Source organism: Ambystoma mexicanum, chromosome 3q, assembly GCF_040938575.1.
Source record: "Ambystoma mexicanum isolate Mex_15411 chromosome 3q, UKY_AmexF1_1, whole genome shotgun sequence".
In the NCBI taxonomy this organism is placed as follows: domain Eukaryota; kingdom Metazoa; phylum Chordata; class Amphibia; order Caudata; family Ambystomatidae; genus Ambystoma; species Ambystoma mexicanum.
In genome coordinates this window covers 452,622,812-452,647,085 of record NC_090926.1, presented here as the reverse complement: position 1 = coordinate 452,647,085, position 24,274 = coordinate 452,622,812, and the positions used below count along the sequence as shown (strand labels likewise).

The window sequence follows — 24,274 nt, the reverse complement described above, 5'->3', positions numbered from 1 at the left end:
TGCTTAAGGACAACTTCCTGGTATACTCCTCTGCCAGGAATCCTTCAATAGACTCTTTAGATCCTTTGGTATACTCTCCTGCCAGGTATCTTTCCACAATGTCTTTTCCTTTCATATACTTCAAATGGATTGCCTGGTGTAATCCACTGCCAGGAATCCCCTTCTCGGGTTTGTAGATCTCCTGGTACTCTCTTGCCTGCGAGAGGTTTCCACAACCCCAGGTTGTGAGAGAGGTTAACTAATCATTGTCTGAACTTGGGAGAGAACGCTCCTTTATACATCTAGCATTCTGCTGTCGACTAGTTTTCTAGGCATTGCTATTGCCATAGGGAGATAGCAACCAGGTTGGGGTCTGTGAAGAGATAACAAGCCTTCAGAGCCTTTGACCACCGTGCATGATGCAGCATTGGAGCATGTGTACAGTCACAGACTGATAGCGCATTGTAAGACACGAGCATTACATCTATACTGGACAGCCCTATTATAAGCACAGATCTTTTTAGATCCACGATGTTTCATCTACATCATACATAAGACTTCGCATGAAGAAATAATTTGTCCTGAAGATGGCCACAACACTTACTTCCGAATGGACATTTGAGAAAATGTCTAATTCGTCTTTTGGCCGAAACATGGCGACACCCCATGTCTCTAATAATGTCTAAACATAGGCGTTATAGTTATATGAATCATCTTTTTTTGAAAATAGGGTTTATTGAATTACCCATTCTTTTTCCTTGTTTTTCTGTCTTAACGTTTAGACAGATGTTTTGTGTCTCAATCTGATGCATTGATGTATGAATTTATCTCATTTTTAACATTTATATGATTAAAATTATATTTTAATGTACTTTCTTTCGCTGAGTTTGCCTTTGTTTGCTAATTAGTACCATGTTTGTCCGATTTGTGAGAAATATCTGGGCTATGTTAAACTTTGTGTGACTATAATCGCTCAATCTCTACCTTCCCTAGGTTTGAAGTAGTGAGGGGTAATCAATTCTCAGTGCCTTTTTAGGCACCCTCTGTTTGCACACTCTCCTGCCAGACACCCTTCCCCCAAAGGCTCACTGCCTGATGAATTTCGCTCATCAGGACCCTGATGTATTTCATTTATCAGGACTTCTTTAAATGTTCTCTGTCTTTCAGTATAGCAAAGTTGTATTCCTGCACAGTTTGTACTTCATTGGCTTTTTTTGCACTACTTGTTCCAAGCTTCCCCGTATGGACATCTCATATATAGAGATTTGATGAAGTTCTGTCTTAACCTCTTCACCATATTAAGTTGCTTGTGGCAATGCTTGCTCCAACTTTCCCCATATTGACATCTCATATGTGGAGATTTGTGCAAATTTTGTCTTTCAACTTCATCATCAACATTCATTTCTATTTTACTTGGCCGGTGTTCAAACTGGGTTCTTAATTGTCCATATGCCTGTCGGTATTCCCCGTGGGCCTCACCATCACAGGGCCGACTCACCGCTGTCCGATAGAGTTTCAGACCCGTGGCCCATTGCTGCAGCGAAGTCGCCACTCAGGGATAGCGTCTCCCACCTAGCAGACCCTCTTTCAGCTCTACCGCCGGCTCCCCATTCACTTGCCGGTGGAGCTGCTGCTGTTTTGCACGACCGTGTCGTCGACTGCTTTGCTCCTGCTGCTGGCACCTCAGCGGCTCGGCCCTAGTGCCCTCCGTGCTTCCCTGGGTCTTCCGCGACTGCGATAGGTAATGCTTACAAGCAGCAGGATTTTTAGGCCTTCCAAATGATATTGCTGCTGGAAGGCAGGTGCTTGGAAGCACCTGCCTTCTTCTGCATGGGGCGTTGCTGTGCGTCTGCCTTCAACTGTGTCTCTGCTTCCCATGCTCTGCTTCTCTTTTTTCCGACTCCCAATTGAAAGTGTAAGTCAATGTTAAATGCCCCGCATAGCTGAGCTTTATTGAATTAACTAGTCTGCGTGTTTAGCTTGGGATCTCCTTCACTTCACATTAACTCCTTCTTCCTCTTCCTTGTCTCAGTACTTGAGGTGTTATGAGATTTGGAGTCTATAGGATTTTTAGGCCTTCCAAAATGATACTGTTTAGGATTTTTGCTTAGAGTACAAACATTAGAGACAGGAGATGTTAGTGTTTTGCAGAAAAGGGTCTTTGGGTCCTACAATGGGAGAGGTCTGTAAAGTGACAATCAGCCATCAAGAATTCTGGAATTACTAGCTGTGCCTGGCGTAACATACGCCATTCTAGCAAAGCTGAAAGATTATGCATTAAATATCATCACACTTTTATTTATTCACTGATATATTTAATTGTAATTAAAAATCTTGTTATTCTCAGATCCAACACTTAATGAGCCGAATGATCGAACTCTTGAGAGAGAAACATAGTTGCCCGTGACTGAATACAGGTTTCGGAAGCTACAGGCAGATTCTGTCAAAGGTCTGCCCCTGTGACTTATTAATGGCCATTGAAAAGGCTAAACTTATAGGAAAGTGTCTTCTTTTGAATTTGAAAAGCATACATATTTGTATCAGATGGAATGAAAGATGAACTACCTGAATTGATCAAATTTGTTTTTGTCTCTCCTTTTTTTGTTTTTTTTTCTGTTTGTCGTTTCTGATCTGACCAATTGGTATTTGCTTATATTGTTTTGATTGAGTGATTTGTTTATTTATAGAGCGCCTTACACCAAGTTTTATGCGTGTCCTATTAATAGATGCTTGATGGATATCTATTAGAGCTTATTTTTGTTTTTCAATTCATCTGAATGTGACAACGAATTTGGTTAATTTTTCCTACCTTCATGCATCCGAGGTTTGTGCTCTCGGCTCTTGGATGATGCAATTTTATGTTATGCATTTGGAAATGTGCACACAATTATATAAATGTATTTCATTTCTTGCTACACCATTTGTGAAACAGCCTAGAAGAAAACCGTGAGGTCGAAACACGGGTCGGCTATTAATGCTCACACAAGTCGAAAACTCCAAAAACCCTCAAGGAACGATGAAGATCTGTTATGGGATGGTAGTAGATCAGCCCAATGTGGGCCTCCTCTGAGATGGCGACCTTCCCAATGAAACACCACCTCGTATGATCGAAGAAGACATGGACGGGATAGAAGTTCACAAGAAAGAGCAAAAAATACCTTGAGGTATTCACCAGGCTGAAAAGAAATGAGGGACAGTTTTAGTACAGGAGCTGGATAGTGAACCCGTAAATCAATTAAGTCACTAGGAACTAACCTGAGTATGCTGGGAATCGACTTTAATGGAAAGAATGTAGAGGTGGCAAAAAGCTCCCATCAAGATAATTTTTTTCGATGGGACTCCTGGATTGGGATGGTAGAACAATATGGCGATCGGGAGGAAGCAGGGTAAAAGGAAGGGGTGGTAAATGTGATTACTAAGGACCTGAATTCCCAAACGGAATGAAGGAGCTCTAATGGGAGACAGAGGAGTAATGAGTTACAGTAAGGCGTACAAAGTTCAAAGCTCTTTGTAAATGGGAAGGTAATTAATACGTCCAGGGAAAGTCCAGTAGGAAATCCATAATTGAAAAAGAGTCAAAACCAGGGAATCGCCCAGTACAAAGTACAAAGCGCAATCCAAAGCGAGGTTGTATTACCAGAGCGAAGGTCGAACAGTACAAGGGAGGAAATCTGGAATCAAAAAAGTCGTAGAAGAGCAGAAGTCGGTAACCAAGAGACAGCTATTCGGGAGCAAGAAACGTATGAACAAGGGAGGATAGCTCAGGGCCAACGTGCTCGCCTTGGAAGCAAGACGACACAGAGCACCACAAGTTTGGTACCCAGGTCCACGCTTAGAAACCTGTGGTTATTAAGCGCGTTATAAATAACTTATCATATCATATAAGGAAGCAGGGATCTAACTTCAATCAGAAGCACTCGCCAAGTGAAATGCATGCATCTTTATGCTTCCTGGCTGAGCGTGCGCTAAAATGACGTAAGTGTGTGCGCGACGCTAGAACGTGTCACGCAACCATGGCAACAGTAGAGGAGCGCGATAGCCTGAGAACGTTCCGCCGCTTGAGACCGCAATGTTCGTCCGGGTGTCATGTCAACCGCCAGGAGCGCCATATATGGGATTTTTCAGTTTCAGGAAACAGCGGCGATTAGAGCCGGGAATGGGAACCATGACCGTGGTTCTTTTCAGATTAAAAAAAATCAATCTAATAATTGTGATTTCTCTGCGCAGTGTGGCTGTGTATTTGTTGAATTACCAACGTACATAGTATCCTGTTATTTAGTAATTGGCTGATCCTATAGCAGATGGTGTTTTGCTAATTTTTCAGGGAGTTGCCAAGTTCTTTGCAATGCACATCCCCGTTTAACCTTTTCAGCTCGTTTAGCATGAGACGGATGGAGGGCAATATTCAATTGTTTTTGTGGGCGCATAAGACTCACCACAGCTGCACAGTTTATGTTGTGGGGTATTTGTACTACCTTCTCTGATGTTTTTCCTCCGATATCTTACGAAAGTGTACAAGTTATAAATGCAAGAGCACAATTCAATCAACACCCACAGCCTCTCTCTCCCTTTTCTTCTGTAGTGTTAAGAACTGTTAGTGTGTGAGGCAGTACATTCCCCAGCACTAGGCGATCCCCCTGTGGTTGAATAGCCCACAACTTGTGCACATGCTAATCCAAGACAGCTTCCCCCTACCCTAGGAAGAATGGCCCTTAAAATCTTGATGAATAGAGCATTGCTGTTTTTTCTCGGGTTCCAACATTTGAAAGGAAATCCCCTAGAACCTTGCCTTGCAAGGGGCCAGAGACTATAAACACGGGTTTGCAGTGTTAATGGAAAGACCATCCTATCCCCCACCCAAAACCCCTCCGTCTGTACCAACATACTGCTCTTTACCATTCTGCAGCCGCTGAACCCTGGCCGCCGCTTTTTCAGGCCAAGGTGATGCACTTTGAAGACTTCACAAACCAACTATCTTTTTTGCTCCTTGCTTCAATGTGAAGAACCCACTCCAGGGTTCCAGCATAATTCCGATACGGAAGTACTTGCGCCACATCAAAACCTGGTGAGTTGTGGCCATTTGGTTGTGGGGAGGGGGAATGAAATTTTGGACTGTGTGAAAAGATTTTGGGGCTTGTGAGAGACAGCAGGACAGACTGATAGACAGGAGCAGATATTTGAGCTATATACATTTCAATAAAATACAAATGCAAACATTCTGGACCCTGCCCTGTCCAATTCCTGATAAACACCTTACCCCTAACTCAATGATCAAAGGTCCACTGAAACTAGCCCCTGAGCATGTTAGAGCGAGGTTTGAGGCATCTCTCAGCCTGCCAACTAACATACTAAGAAAGGTGAAATGTGTGGCTGTGGTCCTCAAACTTCAAGGAGCCCTTACTTTGAACCAAATGATCTTTCTTCCTCCATAACTCTAAGCAGCTCTTTTTCATCTGCCAATTTTCGGCTGCTGGTTTTTTGTTCCTCATCTGATAGAATGTATATTTGTGAGGCAGAGAGAGTGCTAGAGAGATAGTGAGATTGACAGGTGGCTTTGTGAGCTAGAGAAACAGGACCCATCTGCAAATGGCCAGCAGTGTGAGCGCAGCAGGGTTGCAGAATGGTTTGCCCTATAATTCTGGCCCCACTAACAGACTACCCTCTATAATCTCCTACCACCTCATGCTACACACACATGCACCCGAGACAGCCGCCACAGGCCTAACATTAGTACATGAATACTAACCAAACCATTAGCCCCATCACACACTCCAACATCAGAGGCTAACCAGACTGAAAGTGCTGTACTTTATCAGGTCTTGTGCTCTTCCCTACAGACAATATACACCAGAGTTGTCTCCTCCAAACCCATAGAAAGCAGATTGGCACACAGGAACAGGGTACTTCGACCCCCCCCCACCCATCAACACCACAGGTTTTGCATTTTCCTCTCCCAATGTGTCACTAATGAACTTGGTGCCCTTTTTTCTTACAGAGCCACGTGCAGCAAGACCACCAATAGTGACAGAAGGGCACTTTACTAGACCACTTACATTACATGTGCATTCAGGAACATTCTGCTCCTCACCGTAATGCTGAATAAACAAATAGAAAAACGTATAGAAATTGAAGTTAAAAGAATAAGCTCCAACTAAATCCCACTGTTAAAATGGAAAAAGCTCATTTACAATGTAAGCCAGAACCATAGTTGTGCTGCGGGCACCATTTTTTACAGCAGTCTTACACTACAGATGTCCAATAAAAGATGCTTCCGTGCCTCTTTTAGAACTAGCAGGGAAGGAAATGCTGCTCTTTGAAGAAGTAAAGTAGATATTTTTAGAATTTGTTGGGGCAAGGAAAAGGGAAGGTTTTGAAATCTGCCATATGAGAAAAATCTACTTGCAATAGCACTTCACAAATTTGTTGTGTTTTTGACACCTATATTTTTAAGCTAATAAGGAACAGGTATGCTTGCCTCCTACTCTTTTTATTAAAAACATTTCCAAAGTTCACCCAGGAAGGCAGCTAAGGGGCAACACGCTAGTCTATGATACCCGGTCCCACATTTAGAGAATGGAGTCCGGCATGAAGCGCGATATTAGAAACCAATTTAATTTGTTTCCCTTTTCTATTTGTAGTGCTGCAGTAGTGAAGTTAGACAAAGGCGGTGGGAACGGGTGGAGAGAGTTATATCAAGGCCTGATGTGTGGTCATTAGGTACCCAAACCTAAGCTTTTATTGCACAGCTTTTGCAACAGTTAATAGACATTTCTGAGGATTCAGACTTGATAGTCCATATCGCATATTTACAGAGATTCTGGGCAGTCTTCTGATCAAGCACTTTCAGCTCTTTGGCCTTTTTCTTCTGGGCAGGTTTCTTTTCATCTCCTCCTTCTTGGTCTTTTTTTGCTGCAGGTAAATGAGAAACAATCAGCAGCAAGAAATCATCTCATTTTCAGAAAGAGTTAATACATCATCAAGCCTATAAGGAAATTAATCTCAGCATTTTGGAATACAGTATAACCATTTTACAAGGTACAATTGGGACACAGATCTATGCAAGTACCACATCAGAAAACCGAATGAAGGGCTTATCAGAATCTTGTGTGGCCTTTAATATGTCTCAAAGCATCAACCTCACTCATATTCTCTGTCAAAGGGCCAAATGCTCATTATGCCTGCAGTATTCCAAATATTGTAGGTAGTTAGAATGGAATCCAAGTGTAAATGTAAAAAACATGACTGAACAACACCTTTTAAACAGCCCCAGTTAAGAACCTGTACACTTAAACACAGGGACAATTAAATGACTTACCATGTGGTAAAGTTCTTTGTGATGGATTAGTTCTTCCTTCCACAGATTTCTCATTGTCCTCCCATCCTAACCTCATGTTGGAAAGCTTATTCACCTCTTGCTGTTAGGCAATCTTAGAAATGTATTCTTCAGTGTCAATTTGACCAGTGACATTTGTAAGCCAACACATGCCGCAATGCAGTACTGCATTGTCACTGCTCTGTCATTGGTGCCAAGGAGTCTGGATTTGACATCATGAGTGGCATATTTGAAGTTGGCTGCACTCCATGACCTCCGTTTTGCCCTTTTCTCCACACACTCAATTGCTGAGGTAAATAAAAAATGCAAGACGTGGATAAGCTATCCGAATGACGGGTAGGATGAGCAGGCGATGATAGAAAGCTGTGGGAAGAACAAAACCACCAGAAAGAACATTACAAATAGAAATATGTTTCTACAATAGATTCCTTCCTCCCACAGATTCCCCGCCTTAGAAAGACCCCAAAAGTAGTACAGATCCTGGAGGAAGGAGGGGAGCAAGAAACCAACACATACACCATGAAACTTTGGAGCGCAGCACAACCAAAGTTGGCATTCTAGTCTTATAAAGAATCCAAGCAGTAAACACCTAACAGTTGTCCAGAACAGGGACATCCGTCTTTCAACAGGAGGGAACCACCAGGTCTCTGGTAGAACGGGCCCGAGACATTCTGGCACTTCCTTCCCAGCCACATAAAAGTACTCAGGAATGCAGAGGACAACCCCACTGTTGCAGGTTCGGCTATTGCAGCAGCGCTGCATGCCCAAGCCACAGCTTAACTAAAAGGGGGGGTCATCCTTCCTAATGCCCCTCATCTGAGAGACATAGTAGCGGAGAGTCCTCTATGGGTCCAGACTGTGAAGTCTATCCTCCATTTTAGAAGGATTAAACTAAAAGGTTCATCACAGGAAGGTTATTTAAAAAATATATATATATATATGTGCAAGCTTAATACGCTTAGGAAAAGCGGCCTCACCTGGAGTCAGTTTCTCCTTGGATCAAACAAGGTAGAGAAGTTTAACATAGCATTGAGCTAACTTACCCACCAAGCAGTAGCCATGGCCACAAGGAAAATCTCCTTACAGGTGGGAAAACTCTAAGGAGGAGAAGTTACTTACCGTAATGTTCTTTCTATGGATTCTTCTCCCGCAGATTCCTCATCTGATGGATATCCTCATCCAGCTCTGCTGCTTCCGAACTCTTTGACAGGAGATGTAGTGGACCTTGACTCAGTCATCGATAGTCGATCCGTCTTGCTCGGTGCTCGATCGTCGACTCCGGATGCGACGTCAGGCGTTGTGTATATACAAACCATATCGCTACACGCCACACCTCAGTTTCCCCCTGCTCGACCGCTGTATAGGGAAACCGAGAAGAAAGCGGGCTAACCATCCCATAAGAGGTTAATACTACAATAAACTTCCCAAGGGAAGAAAAACCTGTAGCGTCAGAAAAAGATGATTTTTTTATTATTTTGAAGAGGTAAAACATGCAGCATGAAAGAGAGAAAACTGTCATCCCAGGACCATCACCAGGTGTCGACCCACAAAAGAAAACATTGCGCACCAACCGCCAAACTTTGAGTGGGGATGGATGGGCAAGATGAGGAATTTGCGGGAAAAGAATCCATAGAGAGAACATTACGGTAAGTAATTCTCATTCAATGGATTGCTATTCTGCCGCAGATTCCTCATCTGATCGACTCCCCAAGCAGTAAGGCAAAGGAGGCAGATAGAAAGTTACACTAACAGATTTTGCACCGCCCTGGCAAAACGCACCCCATGGGCAACATCTAGACTGTAGAGTCTAGTGAAAGTATGTAGTGAGGACCATGTTGCTGAACGACAAATATCCCTGACCGGGACTCGCCTTTGCAAGGAAATTGACGCAGAGAACCCTGGCCTGCAGACGGATAGCACTCTGCTATGCACAAAATGATCCACCGGGATAGTGTTTGTTTTGCTACTGCCAAGCCCTCGGGAGCTAGAGAATAGGCCATGAAGAGTTGGTCAGATTTTCAGAATTCAGACATTTTAGCGATGTAGACAAGCAGGGCCCATTTGTAATCTAGTCAATGGAAGCGCTCCTCTTCCTTGGAAGGGTGCACGGGTGGGTAGAAGACTGGCAGGTCTATGCCCTGTGAAAGATGAAACTCAAGACACTACCTTCGGTTGAAATCGCAGCCTTACTTTAAGCAAGAATCGCAGAAAAAGTGGTTCGCAACAAAGGGCCTGCAATTCACTACCCTGCCTAGTGGATATTATTGCCACTAAGAAGGCGGTCTTCAAAGACGGCCGCTGCAAAGAACAGGTATGCATGTGCTCAAAAGGAGCAGCCATCAGGAAGGTTAGAAACAGATTAAGATCCCAATCTGGGACAACAAAGGGAGTTGGCAGAAACGTATTTACAAGACCCTTCAGGAATTGAGTCATCACCGGGATCGTGAAGTATGAACCCTGATCCGGAGAGCTCAAACACAGACTGCCAAATATCCTTTAACTTTGGTGACCTGAAGGCCTGCTGAGGCCAGTGACCGAAGGAACTCCATCACTGAAGTGGTGGGGCAAGAGATGGGGTCAATCTCGTGTTCCCTGCACCACGCCTCAAATCTTCTCCACCTGCACACATACAGAGATCTTGTAGGTGGTCTTCGTGCAGCCAGCAACACCTCAAGCATCTCCTCAGAGAGGTCCCAGTCATATCTCCTCCTCTCAAAAGCACGCATGTAGGTTGAGGGATTGCAGGTTCAGGTGAAGCACCCGACCTTCCAAATGGGTTAGGAGATCTGGGCACCAAGGCAACAGGAGAGGTGGGCAGATGGTTAGATCTAGAAGGTCAGTGTACCACGTCGTCCTCGCCCAGTCCGGGGCGATCAAGTTTCGAGTTGATTGCTCGAAACTTCTTGAGCCTCCTGAGAACCCAAGTAATTACAGGAATCAGAGGGAAGGCGTAGTGGAGAGGAAACGTCCAATGCACCAGAAACGCGCCCCCCTAGCAAGCCGCTCGCTTGGAATTCCCTCAAGCAAAGGCGGTTTACACTTCCGGTTGGACTCTGCGGCAAACGGGTCCAAAAACCCCAGCGAGAGAAGACCTCCTCTAGGACTTCCTGGCACATCCACTTGTGTGAGACCGTGCTCTGCCCGCTCAGAGCATTCGCCAAACTGTTCTCTGTCAGATGAACTGTGAAGACCGAGATCCAGTTCTCCAATAGCCAGAAGCACAGCGGCATTGCCTCTTTGCATAAGGGGAGGGCGCACATGCCACCTTGCTTGTTCAGGTAGTGCATGGCCACCGTATTGTCTGTCAGAATCAGGACATGCTTTCCCTTCAGAGACAGAGCAAACTCTTTCAGGGCTAACCTGACGACTCGCAACTCCACGGTTGATGTGCCACCTGGCTTCCATTGTTGACCAGGCTCGCAGTGAGCGCCCCAACCCTTCAGAGACGCATCCGTGACCACTCGGACCTAAGGCCACAGAGGCCAGAAGGGGTCCCTGGCCATGAGATTCGTGGGTCAACAGCAGCAAAGGTCGTCGACCACTGCCCTGGATACCTTGAGGAAGTCCGAGAGAGCTCTGAGGTACTGGGACCACTAGTCTTGTAGGAACCATTCAAGAGCTCTCATGCGCAGCCTGGCCTCTGGCACTAGAAAGATACAGGAGGCCATTAGGCTTAAAAGGCGGAGGAAGGAAGCTGCTGATAAGGCGGCACGGTTCCGGAACTGGTTTACCATCTGTGGAATGCGGTTGACTCGCCCCTCTGGGGGGAAAAGGACCTTCCCCACCCGAGTGTCTAGGACTGCTCCGATGTACTAGAGCCTCTGGGCAGGCGTCACATGAGACTTCAAGTTCAGGAATAAGCCCAGCCTGTGGCGTAGTGAGCAGATGTCCTCTAGGCGAGATAAAACCCGCTCTGTCGACTTCCCCCGGATCAGACAGTTGTCCAGGTACAGAAATACGTGGACCCCAGATCTCCTGAGGTGAGCCAGCACTACTGCCATGAGCTTGGTGAAGACCCTTGGACCATAGGTCAACCCAAAGACAAGCACCATGAACCGATAGTGCTTTTGCCCTATGAGGAAGGAACAAGTTACTTACCTGTAACTGTCCTCCAGCATGGGTCTTGCATGGATTCACATGCTCATGCATATTCCCAGTCAGGCTGGGAATCCTTGCTAAAAGAAAAAAAAACTGTTTCAGTTTTGTCTCTAAACTGTCTTTCTCTTATAAACCAATCACTGAGCTCTGGGTCATACTGCCACCATCCAATGACTGCCCTCTACCTAAGCCCCTCCTCTGGCAGCCATCTTCAGATTTGGTAGCACGTAAAGTGGCAGTAGGACCAAGAGAAGAGGGGCAGGGGGGAGGGTTCGCATGTGACTCCATGCCAGACCCATGCTGGAGAACAGTTACAGGCAAGTAACTTGTTCCTTCTCCAGCATGGATTCACATGATCATGAATAAAGAATACATAGCAGTACATAAATGCACAACCATGGGAGGTGGCAAGGCTCAACAGAAGCAAACTCTTACCTCCACATCAGGCTCACCTTCAAGCAAACAGATTGCGCAGCACTGCTTTGCCGACTCTGAACTCCCCGGAATCCCCGTCAACGCAGTGGAATTTCGTGAAGGTGTGCATCAACCTCCACGTGGCAGCCCTGCAAATGTCCAGCAGGGGCACACCAGACAGGAACGCTGTTGTAGCAGCGATCGCTCTGGCAGAATGGGCGAGCGTCCAGGCAACAGTCGGTTTGCCAACCGGCGACAGTGAGTGATACAGCCGAAGAGCCACCTGGAAATGGAAGCCTTGGACAGGGCCTTCCAATGGATCACAGGACCAAAGTTCACAAAAAGTTCAGAGGTTGTCCGGAAACTCTTCGTGCGGGCCACATAAAACTTCAGCGCTCTAGCCACATCCAGTAAGTGCAAAGTCCTTTCAGCCGGCGACGAAGGCGTTGGAAAAAACACAGGCAACACCAAGGGCTCGTTGGGATGAAATTCCAACGGCACCTTGGGCATAAAGGAGGGGTGCCATCTCAGCACCACCCTCGTCTTGTGGAAAGTCAAGTAGGGCCGCTTGCATGACAGGGACTGGATCTCACCCACTCGTCGCATAGAGGTGATAGCCACGAGGAACGCAGTCTTACATGACAGAAACTTGAGCGGAGCTGAATGCATTGGCTCGAATGGGGGCCCCATGAGCCTAGTCAGCAGCACGTGAAGTTCCCACGCCGGGGCCTTCACCAGGGAGCGGGGGGAACGAGCGGAAGAGACACTTGATGAACTCTTTGACTAGACGGTGCAACCACAGTGAAGACCGTCCCGGAGATCTGGTGGAGTGGGAGATAGCCGCCAGATGTACCTTGATGGAACCGTGAGCCAGTCCCGATTTGGCCAATGACAGCAAATATGGAAGTACTTGAGGGGCCGTGACCCGAAGAGGGTTAATCTTCTGCGACCGACACCACGTTGCAAAGCGCTTCCATTTGTGTCCGTAGCACTTAAACGTAGACAACGCCATGGCCTTGGCAAGTACTTCCCTGCAGTCCACCAGAAGATCGTAGCCACCGAACTCTATTGCTGCGAGAGCCAGGCCTTCAGGTTCTGAGACCCCAGGTCGTGGTGAAGAATTGCGTCTCCTTCCCTGGCGAGATGATCTGTAACCACTGGCAGCTTGACCACCGGGGACGCGGACATGCTGCCTTGGCCACGCTGGTTTGACGAGGATCATCCTGCACCAGCACCCTCTGAGTTGACTGATAACTCGAAGTAGCAGCGGCAACGGAGAGAACACATACAGAAACAGGCCTTCAAGGGAATGAAAATGCGTCCCCATGCTCCAAGTCTGGGGAAATCTGCTGGCGAACCTCCGGCTCTTGGTGTTCGTCTCTGTCGCAAACAGATTGATCTGGGGATTGCCCCATATGAGGAAAAGGTTGTCGACTTGATCCTTCAAAAGCTCCCACTTGTGTCAAGCGCGCAGATCCCTGCTGCAGGAGTCGGCGACAGTGTTCTTTACCCCTGCCAGGTGAAAAGAATGAGGTACATCCCCTGGGCGACGGCCTAGTGCCACAAGTCCTGAGCCTCCTTGGAGAGTGCTGGGGATCTGGTGTCCCCCCTGTTTCCGGATGTAAAACATTGTGGTAGTATAGTCCGTGAAGACCATCACCACTTTGCCCTTGAGGGACGGCAGAAACTACTCGAGGGCCCAAAACACTGCTCGTAGTACCAGTGCATTGATGTGTAGCGTCTTCTCCTCCGGCAGCCACAGGCCTCTTGCTTCACGCAAGATCCGGTGTTGGCTTCCCCATCCTTCCAGGGAAGTGTCCATTGTGACCGTCTCTTGGTACGGGGGGCTCTGGAATTCCATGCCTTTGGCGATATTGGAGCGCACTCCCCATCACGTTATCGTTTAACGGAACTCCTCGTCGAGCGGGATCCTGTCCTGGAAGCCTCCCGTCACAACGGGCGTCGAGGAATTCCAGCAGCGGGCGCATTTGCAACCTGCAGAGCTGAATCAGGTATATGCATGATGACATCATGCTAAGTAGAGACTTGTTTGTCATTACCGTGGAGACCTGGAGTGCCAACAGACGTTGCACTGTGCCCAAGATGGCTGATCTCCTTTCTTCTGACGGCGATGCCAGGTATGACACTGTTGAGCCTGGATCCCAGGAACAGCACATCCTGCGATGGAGTCAAGCAGGACTTCGCATAATTCACCAAGAACCCCAGTTCCATCAGCAGCCGGATGGTCCTTGCCGTGTGGTCGACAGCGATGTATTTTGACCTGGCCCGGATGAGCCAGTCGTCCAGGTAAGGGTACACATGAATCCCTTGCAGTCGTAGATGGGCCGGCGCCAAGCACTTGGTGAAGACTCTGGTCGATGACTTCAGTACAAAGGGAAGAGCCTTGAACTGGTAATGCTTCCCTTGAACGACAAAGGGCAGAAACCTTCGATGTCCTTTGTGTATGGGGACGTGGAAATGTGTCCTCTAGATCCAACGACGACAGAGAATCCCCCACCTCCAGCTGGCCGAGCACGTGCTGCAGCGTGACCATCCTGAACTTCTGGGACTGGGCCTCCAGCCCCCGGTCTTCTTTCTTACGAGAAAGTATCTTGAGTAGACTCCGGAGCCCCAGAGTCGCTGTGGAACCAGCTCTATAGCCCATTTCGTAACCTGGCCCGAAACTCCAGCAGCCGGGCCACTGGTGGTATTCAAAGACACTTTTGTTGAAATTCCAAGGTGTGCCCGTGGGCGAGAGCATCCAGTACCCATCGATCGGTGGAGATGGTCTCCCACACGCTGACAAAGTATCCCAACCAGCCTCCCACCGCGGTGCATGGGTGTGGGCCAGACGCCCTGCCGGGTTCAATCTTGCTTGGAGGTCGTCGGGCACTTGACAAAGACAGCCACCTTTGAAAGGCCTTGGAGCGACCCCTGTTGGCTTCCTGGGTCGAAGGCAGAAGAGGATGAGCCCCGCCGAAACCCTTCGAAGACCTGCTGGACCTCCCTCCTAAGGAATGAAAGGACAGCTGCGCCCAAAGCATGGGCTGTCTCTGTCTTGATGGCCTGGAGGGATTCATCGACGGCCTTCTCGAAAAGGTTGTCTCCGTCGAATGGCATGTCCAGGACCTTGTGCCTGAAGTTGGACGCTTTAAGCCAGCCACGACAGTGAAGGCAAACCCCTTTGCCCATCTGACGGAAACACCTGTCCGCAATGTCCAGTGCCACCGTGATGGCGTGGTCCGACGCCACCTTGCCTTCCTGGAGGATCTCCAAAGCCACAACCCGCTTGTCACCGGGGAGGAACTCCAGGAGTGGAGACATCTTGTACCAAATCTCCCAGTCGTATCTGGTCACGATCGCCAAGGCGTTGGCCGCTTTCACCGTCGTCGCCGCGTAGATTACCTTTCTACCCATGGAAACCAATTCCTTTCCCTCGTTTGTCTGGGGGTACAGATGAAGATGAACTTGACAACTTCTTCCGTGCGGCCGCCGAGACCACCGACTCTGGCGATGGTTGAGACCGCAGGCACCTTGGCGCAGACTCCGGCACCCGGTACTTTTTCTCAAGCCGATCTCTCTTCACTGGAGCTGAAGATGGGTTCTTCAGCAACGCCAGCCCCTCATCCCAGACGTCATCCAGGAGCGGTACCGATACGATATGATTTTATTTATATCGCGCTCGTACACAAGTGTTTCAGAGCGCGAATAGCCGACAGGATAGTCTTCCTCTTCGCCTCCCGGCATTGGTATGGGAAGCCCTCCTCCTTCTCCGGGTTGAGCTGGGGGGCTGTTCCCCAGGTACCCTAGGGGGTACCTGGGGAACAGGGTCACTGGGCCCAGCACCCATGCGGTCATCCCCGTCGACGGTATCAACGTAGTCGCCGCCTCCGGCAGGCATCTCTTTGCCATTTCCATTTTCACCAACATGGATGGTGTGGACAGAAAGAATCTCATCCTCCTCGGATGAAGAAATGACTGTGCCCTGGAGTTCTCCCCACCGCCTCCTTTCTTCAAGTCCTGAGGGGTCAGTCTCGGGCTGAGGTCTGGCATCCTCTTCTCCGGGGTCTTTTCTATCGGCTTGTATGAAGACTCTCTCCTGGCCGGGAGCACCCAGGATGGGGTAAGCCCCTTTGGCCTTCGAAAAGGAGGCTACCACCAACCCGATCAAGGAGGAGGATTTGGCCTGGCCCACCTGGGTCTACACAGACAGAACGGCCACCTTGACCTTCTTCACAGGCAGCTTTGACCCCTTGTCTTGCTTGGCCTTCTTCACAGGCGGTTCGGACACCTTACCCTGTTTGGCCTTATTCCGTGTTTCCCACAGCTTCCCTGAGGTAGCTGACTTCCTCTGGGATGAAGATCTGGAGCGGTGGCTGGAGATGGAGGCCGATGGAGACGATGAATGTGCCCTGACCGTCGCGGGACCCGCTGGAGCGGGCCCCCCTACGAAAGCAGACTCGCAGTGCTTGGCCTTGTGTTGGGCCCCCACGGATGCAGCGCCCTCAAAGGACATAGAAGCCCACTCAGGTTGGCTGGATCTGGAAGAGGCATGCCCCTGAGAATCACCCGGGGTAGAGGTCTTGGTCTGGAGCCACAGCGCCAACCGGACGTGTCGATCCTTCATTGTGCGCTTGGTGAAGCCACAGATCTCACAATCTTCTTTATGCGCTGCGTGTAGACAATACAGGCACTGGGAATGCTCGTCATTCGAATAAACATTCTGCAAAAGGCAGAATATGCACAGCTAGAAGAGGGAAGCCCCTTCCTCCTCCTCCTCCGACATGATCCAGCACGGTGTAGGCCTGAAGACTTCTGGAAGCTTCCAAGAAGAACACTCGCCGATTTCTGCCCTTGACAGGCGATGAAAGATGCTGAAAAACGTGTCCCCATTAATCGGAAGGATGAACGATGGAGCACAAGGGCCCGATTGACCAAAACATATAATTCTCTAGTACAAAAAGCGAAAAACGCAGAAAAGCTCTAAGAGCAAAAAGCGAGGACTCCCAACACTTGAACGTGCAGTAAAAATGTGAAGATGGCGTCCAGAGGAGGGGCTTAGGTAGAGGGCAGTCATTTGGTTGGGGGCAGTATGACCCAGAGCTCAGTGATTGGTTTATAGGAGAAAGACAGTTTGAAACAAAACTGAAACAGTTTCTTCTATTACTGAGGATTGCCAGCCTGACGACGGAGAATAATCATGAGCATGGGAATCCATGCCAGACACCATGCTGGAGAACCTCAGGAACTTCTAGTGCTTTCGATGTATCGGCACATGGAAATATCCGTCCTGCAGATATTATGAGTTACTCACTGTAGTGACTAATGTACTTTTAGTCCCCCTTTCCTCCATACTGCATGGGCGTCCCTTCCTAGGGATGGGAGACGGAAGCTATTTCACCAGAAAAAAACCTTCTCCTTTAAATTTAGAGGCGCGTGGTGGTGCGGCCCTGGGAGCGTGCGCTACCCTGACCCCGCTCACCGGCGCCACTCCTCAGTCCCCATTGACACATCGACAATATTTAACATTGCCTAATGACACCAGTATTATTAGGGTGAAGGATGGTGGGACGTATGGAGGAAAGGGGACTAAGGACTAAGAGTCTGTTAGTCATCATGGTGAGTAACTCATAATTACTCTTACGTCCCGTCCCCTTTCCTCCATACTGCATGGGCGAAACAACTGAATGCAGCTCCAGTGTGGAGTGGAGACCCCTCCTAAAGCAAATAAGTTCCTTAGAACCGCCTGTACGAAGGCCGCGTCTGATTCAGAGCTGGCGTCCAAGCAATAATGCTTACAAAAAACCACAGGGGTGGCCTAGGTAGCCGCCGTGCTTATGACTTGCCACAGAACCTGCTGCTGGAAGGTGATGGCCATGGCCTTGGCTCTGACCGCGCGAGCGTGCATGTTGGCTGGCAGTGGCTTGTGCTGCCCTTCATAGGCTTCTATGATGGCCGCAACCATCCACCGTGCAATAGAATCCTTGGATGCTGATAACCGGGTCTGGAGCCCCCGAAGGTGACAAAAAGTGTGTCCGACTTGCGGAAGCCCTTGGTCCTGTCCAGATATAATTTCAGAGCGCGTCTGACATCCAGACAGTGCAAGACTCTCTAAGCCTCGTCCTTGGCGTTCAGCCAAGAACATAGCTAAGACTATGTCCTTGTTAAGATGGAACACAGAAGGGTATCTTCGGTAAGAATGCTGGGTGAATCCGTAGGACCACCTTATCCCTGTGGAAAGTGGTATTAGGTTCTGAGGACACCAGGGCCTGGATCTTGCTGACTCTGCGAGCGGGGGTAAGTCCCACCAGCAAAGTAGTCTTAATGGTGACCAGACTGATATCCACGGATGCCATTGGCTCGAATGGTTTGGGCGCTAAGGCACCCAACACCACATTGAGGTTCAACGCGGAGTGCAGCTTCTTAATGGGCGGGTAAAGCCTGGACAAGCCCGCCAGATGTTGACAATCGGGCTAGAAGAGGAGAAAAACTCCTCTGAATTTCTGTAGGTCACTGTGGCTGCCAAGTAAGTGCAACATGTGTCAACCTGAACGCCTGAGTGTGCGAGGTGCGCCGAGAAGGAGAGCACATCGTCCAGCGTGTACGTAAGGGAGGGGGGGGGTTCGATCTCCTTAGAGTCCACCCATTGATGGGAACCTGCTTCATTTGCTTTTATATTGGCTCCTGGAGCCCTGAATGATCGCCAGGTTGGCCCGTGACAGGCTCAGGTGCTTGAGGGTGATCTGTTCAGGAAACATGCTGCAAGGGCTAATTTCTGAGGTGCGGAGTGGTCGACCTGCTCCCCTGCAGGGACAGGAGAGTTGCCGGACCCAGCAGAAGGTGAATGGGTGGTCTGTCCATGAGGCTGAGCAGTTGGGAGAACCACAGTCTCGCTGGCCACCAAGGAGCTATCAAGATGATGCTGAGGTGACATGCGGAGTACCCTGGGGATGTGGAAGGAAAGGCATAGGCTGTCATGCCTTCCCACTGAATCTGCAATGTGTCGCCCAAGGTGCCGGGGCCGAGCCACTGCCAAGACGCATACTGATGGCACTTCCTGTTCTTCCAGGAGGCAAACAGATCCACCTGACGATGGCCCCAAGACCACCTGCAGCACCTGGTCGTACAATTGCCATTCATAATTGTTCACTCCCAGTCTGCTGAGCCGGTTCGCTTCCAAGTTGTCTCCCCCGGGAGGTGGACGGCCGTGAGGTAGATGGTTTCCAGGGCCCATTCCCACATGCTGACCGCTAGGCTGCACAGCGGAGGGGACCTGGTATCCCCCCTGCTTTTTGACAAAGTACATGCTGGTGGAGTTGTCTGTCTGGATCAGGACGGTCCTGCCCCTTATGAGCGGAAGAAGGCTCTGTGCGCTAGCCTGATGGCCCTGAGCTCAAGCCAGTTGATATGCAACTCCTGCCGGGTCCAGACTCTGTTTACGCTGTGGCAGTCCAGGGTGGTTCCCCAGCCATCTAGCGAGGAGTACCTAGTGATGATGACTTGCGGGGACGGCTGCGGGAAGGGCTTGCCCGTCCGCAGTTTGCAGTCCCTGGACCACCACGTGAGGGCCGAGCAGAGAGAAGGCGGTATGCTGACCAGCTCCGCTTGGGAGCCCTTCTCCTAATTCCATGAGGCTGCGAAGTCCAGATGTAATCTTATCTAGAGCCTACTGTGTGGCACGGCGAGGAGGACCGCTGCCATGATACCCAGTAGGTGTTGGTACCACCAAGCCGAGGTCACTGCTCTGGTAAGGAAGTGCGTAGTGGCCCTCTTGATGGCTGTAATCTTGTCCTCCGAGGGAAATACCTTCTCGGAGCTCGTATACCAGATGAGGCCCAGGAAGGTGAGGCTCTGCGTGGGCTGCAGCTGAGACTTCTTGAGGTTGATCATAAACCCCCAGGTCGTGGAGTGTACTGATGAGCGCGGAGGAAGTGTGGGTAACCCCCTCTGGGGATCTCACCCTGACGAGCCAGTCGTCCAGGTATGGGTAGACATGGTGGCCCTGGGCCCTGAAGAGCGCTGCCACTGCATTCATGAGTCTGGTCAATACCCTGGGGACTGAGTTGAGGCCAAAGGGTAGCACCTTGTACTGGAAATGACAGCCCATGATCCTGAAGTGTAGGAAGGAGCGATGAGGGTGCCAAATCGGGAGGTATAGGTAGGTGTTCTTCAGATCAGGGAGCACATCCAGTCTCCCTTGTCTAGTATCTCCGCAATGAGTGCTGGCGTAACCATCTTGAATTTCTGTAGAGTGAGGGAGAGGTTGTTGGTGGATAGGTCCAACACAACTCTCAGTCCAGCCTGGTTCTTCGTTTGTATGGCAAAAATCCTGGAATAGAAGCATAATCCTCTCTGGAGGCTGGTACTTCTTCCACTGCTTGGCTCTCGACGAGCGACCGGATCTCCGCCAACAGAGTTGCCGTACCAATCGGTGGGAGCGGAGGGGAGGAGGGAGGAATCGGTAGGTGGTACCCCCAGGATACAACAGAGGATCCAGGGGTCCACAAAGTTCTGGTGTCAGAAATGCACGTGAGGCAAGCCTGTCACCCACTGGAGACACGTGGACCCAAAGGGACGCATCGTGCCTTTTTACCATCTGAGGCTGCTGCTGAGGAGGGAGACTGGAAGAAGCCTTTGCCCCCTCGCCCCCTTTTTGCTGTTTGCGCCGGCGCTGACTCGGCAAGCAGTCAGGTTGTCTCGACCTCTGTTCCTGGAATCCCCAGAACCCGCCAAACGCGCGCCCCTTCGTCAGGATAAAGTCTTTGCAGTTTGCAAACTGTTCTTTTTATCTAATTCTCCGTCGGTGGTAGAGTGGAAGAGGTCACTACCCTCGAACAGAAGGTCCAATATGCAATCCGGAACATCCGGGTTAAACTTAGTAGTCCGGAGCCAGGCCGTACTGCTCGTGTCTGTGGCAATGCAGATGGCTCGGTAAGAGGTATCGATGTGGGCCACGGTGGACTCCATGATGTCCTGTGCTACCAGCCTGGATTCTCCTAGACCCGCCTTGAAGCGTGCCTGGCTCTGCACCGGAAGTTCCGGAAGGAAGTCTGCTATTTCCCGCCACAACCACTGGTTAGCGGCTGCTAGCATGGCATCCGCGTTGGCCTGACGCAGGGAGGCGTTGGAGTACAGCTTCTACCCGTATGCCCCCAAGATCCTCTCCTCCTTGCCTAGCAGCGCCGAGGACGAGGTGGCCGAGGACGACTGAGGCTTAGAGTAGAGTGACGCTTCAGCGATCACTGAAGAATGCGGCTGGGGGTGCATTGATAACAAGTGTGTATCCCCTTCCATCTGTCTATACTTGGCATCGAGGCGTCGATTGACAGGTTGGGCCGAGTGTGGCTTGAGCCATCCCTTCTTGGCCAGAGCAACAGCGTCCTTCTGCATCGGGATACCCGTTTTAGTGGGGGGTCTTCGGGTGAGGACTTCTGCCAAGACCCCCGCCTCGGGGTGTGTTGGGCAGAATCCTGTGCAGTGCCCTTAGGGACCACTACATACAATTAAGACTACAGGTGGCAATACAAGTTTTACCTTTGGTACAAGCCTGTACAACTATGTTAAAGTGGTAGCAGTAGCGGAGCAGCAAGGCTTATCTCAAGAGTATATGAGCAGTAGCAGAGATTACACAAAGGGACCACAATTACTGTGACTCAAGCAAACACTGACTCAAGGTTTCAGGTAAAAAAATATAAGTACATTCATTTTTAAACCATTTGTTATTAACACAACACTTCTATTAATTCAAAAACCACACGTAAAATATACTACAACTAACCAATTCACTTTGTACAGTATTATTCGAGGTAAGTACCCTGTGTTTGAATGGACCGGTGTTAGGAAACAGAACACGTTACCGTGAATATAATTGCGATCACTTTTTGACAGTTCGGTCCAGTAGATAAACGCGTATCCGCGGCAAGAAATGCTACCGGGGTAAAAAGACACTTAGCACCCGAAATACCCAGAGAGAGTTTGGGGCAAAAATCACAGGCAATATGTTGGTTAGGCTAACCGAATCGAAGAACGCAGGAATTCAAGAGTCAAGGGGCCGGAGCCAAAGTCAAGTGACAGCGGGTGCCTGTTGTCGTGGATCACACAGTCGGACAGTTCGAGATTCAACGTTGCCAAGAGTATGTTGATATTGTGAATGTTCGGAAGCAAAAGTTATAAGAAGGAAGGAAAAGTAAGAACAAGCCCTAAAGTAGAGAAATAGGGATTTCACCCAAAATTCCTCAAACATGACACACTACCTTTCTCAAAGAACAAAGCTGGTGCCACGGCAGTTGTTCCTGTTGGTTTCCCACAGACCCACGCTTTCCTGCAGCTTCAGCACGAAGAAGGACGATGAGGGGGTCCACACCACACCACACAGGGATGAGGCCGGCAGCAGCGACAATGAATAGAAGGTGCGCTCTTTAAAAACAAGAGAGGTTCTTCAGGTGGCTATCCGGACCACTACAGCAGTGTGCAGCGATTTCGACCACGAAGGCGACCTCTGGCTGAAGAAGATGAGTTGGTTATCCCCACCAGGCTCAAGGGAAGAAGACTCCGGACTGGATCTCCTCTAGTCGTTGAAGGGTAGATAGCTCAGGACTGCAGCAGGGCTTCACCGGTACGGGGTAGTTGCAGCAGTCGACCTCTCCTCGACTTCTCGTCGGTTCCTTGTAGTTCCAGTGGGGACTCTCTGACTTCCATCCCAAGAGACCTGCCTTTTATGTGCAAAACCCCCATTCACACAGCCTGGCTGTCAATCACCCAGCGGGGGGTTGTCCAGCCTGGACAACCACCTTGCCCAATCATGACAAAGTGTGACTTGGGTTTCCTAGGATACCCCGTGCAGGTGGTGACTACACCCCTCCCTCACATTCAGCCCACCTAGACACCCAGGCGCCTTGAGGAGGGCTTCTAGGTAGAAGCCCGCCAAAAGACAGTGAACAAAGAAGGCAAACCTGGTTTGCACGCGCAAAGTAAAACACAAGAAGGAGTTTAACAAAAAGAAATGGCGAATAAACCGCACCGGAGCCAAACGAAAAAGGATTTGGTCAAGCGTGTTTAAGTTTGAGGCTAACACAATAGCCTACATACAATATTACCACGGTTATATAAGATAACCGCGGTAGACATTTAGGGTAGATAACACTGCCACCAGCCATGTCTAAATGTTAAAAGAGCGAAAAACAATGCTCTAGGAGGAACAGATAACAAGAGTTAAGAGTTAACCCTTCCAGCACTCCATGTAAGATGGTGTGTACTGGATCTGTGGTTAAATTTTGTTACAGTTAATGGTAACTTTACTCTTTTCTGGGGACAGTAGTCACCTCAGAAAACGGAGTCAGTGGAAAGTCTGAACGATAACCCTGTGCCACTGCACAGAAGGTGTTGCGTGACACACACAAAGAAGGGGGCTACTGAAGTGGTGTACTCCAGAGCCCACAATCACAAAAACAGGTCAAAACACATAGCAAAATACAAGTAAGAGTGGGGGAAAAGCTCACACTCTTATCCAAGTGGAAAGAACCAACTCCAAAGATCCAGCAAAGCTGCTGAGGGACTCACTGGGTAAAGGAAATTAGCCATGAAAAGAGAATTCTCCCTAACAGGGTGCTCTACCTCGGGTTGAGGAAGGCCCAGACATTCTGCCAAACCTGCAAGCTTGTCGTGGAAGGCCTTTGCTGATGACGGCGTGTCAGGGTACTCCTCCTCGTCTGTATCCACCAGTGTGTCTGGCTGGTCCGGAGCGGGAGGAGGGGTGCTGGGCGCCATGGGCTGCAGCGTGAAGACCGGAGCCGGTGGCTGCTGTGGGAACGCCTGAGCTGTGGGAGGCAGGGGAGCCGGAATCAAAGGAGCTGACATGGGCAGCGGGGGCTGCGCTGGGGCCTGTGGTGCCAAAGCCATGTGAGGAAAGACTATGGGCGCCAGTTGAGTGACCGGGGGGAGCAAGTCCCGGACTGCATCCCGTAGTATGGCCCCCATCTGGGGGTTCGCATCAGCGCCAGGAACCTTTCGAAGAACCTGTCTTCAGAGGCAGAAGAGGTGGCAGGAGATGTTGATGGAGTGGCTGGGGGCTGCAGGGGCCGGAGCACACTGTCTAGGTTGCAGGGGAAACCTGACCTGCACTGCTGATGGATAAACTGTAGGCCACGTACCTGGCTGACACCAGTGGTTACGCTCACCAGGTCTCTGCTGAGGAGTGAAACCTCTGGTAGTACTTCTCCCTCTGCGCCTATGTAGGAACGGCGGGGATGAGCAGCGCGGCTCCTGCAGGAATATAGAGTGAGGTTGTGAGAATATGCTGGCTGTGGTTTTAACCCCTTCTCCAGACCTCCTCTCCCTTAATGTGGTTTCCCTGGTTGTGCTATTGTAGAAGGCTCACCTGTTGAATGATGAGGATGAGTTCTCCATCCTGCTGCTTCTGGTAGGGGCGCTTGGCGAAGGGAACCGAGTTCC

At 49.6% G+C, this 24,274-nt stretch overlaps 1 protein-coding gene across 1 annotated transcript in view; it reads right to left on the bottom strand.

Annotated features, from left to right (window-relative positions):
• Nucleotides 1-24,274, bottom strand: part of DIAPH1 (diaphanous related formin 1) — a 1,645,861-nt gene that overhangs the window by 351,859 nt on the left and 1,269,728 nt on the right. The window contains exon 19 of the mRNA XM_069654133.1: nt 6,790-6,888. Coding sequence (XP_069510234.1) covers nt 6,790-6,888 — 99 coding nt within the window. The remainder of the gene's footprint in view (nt 1-6,789; nt 6,889-24,274) is intronic.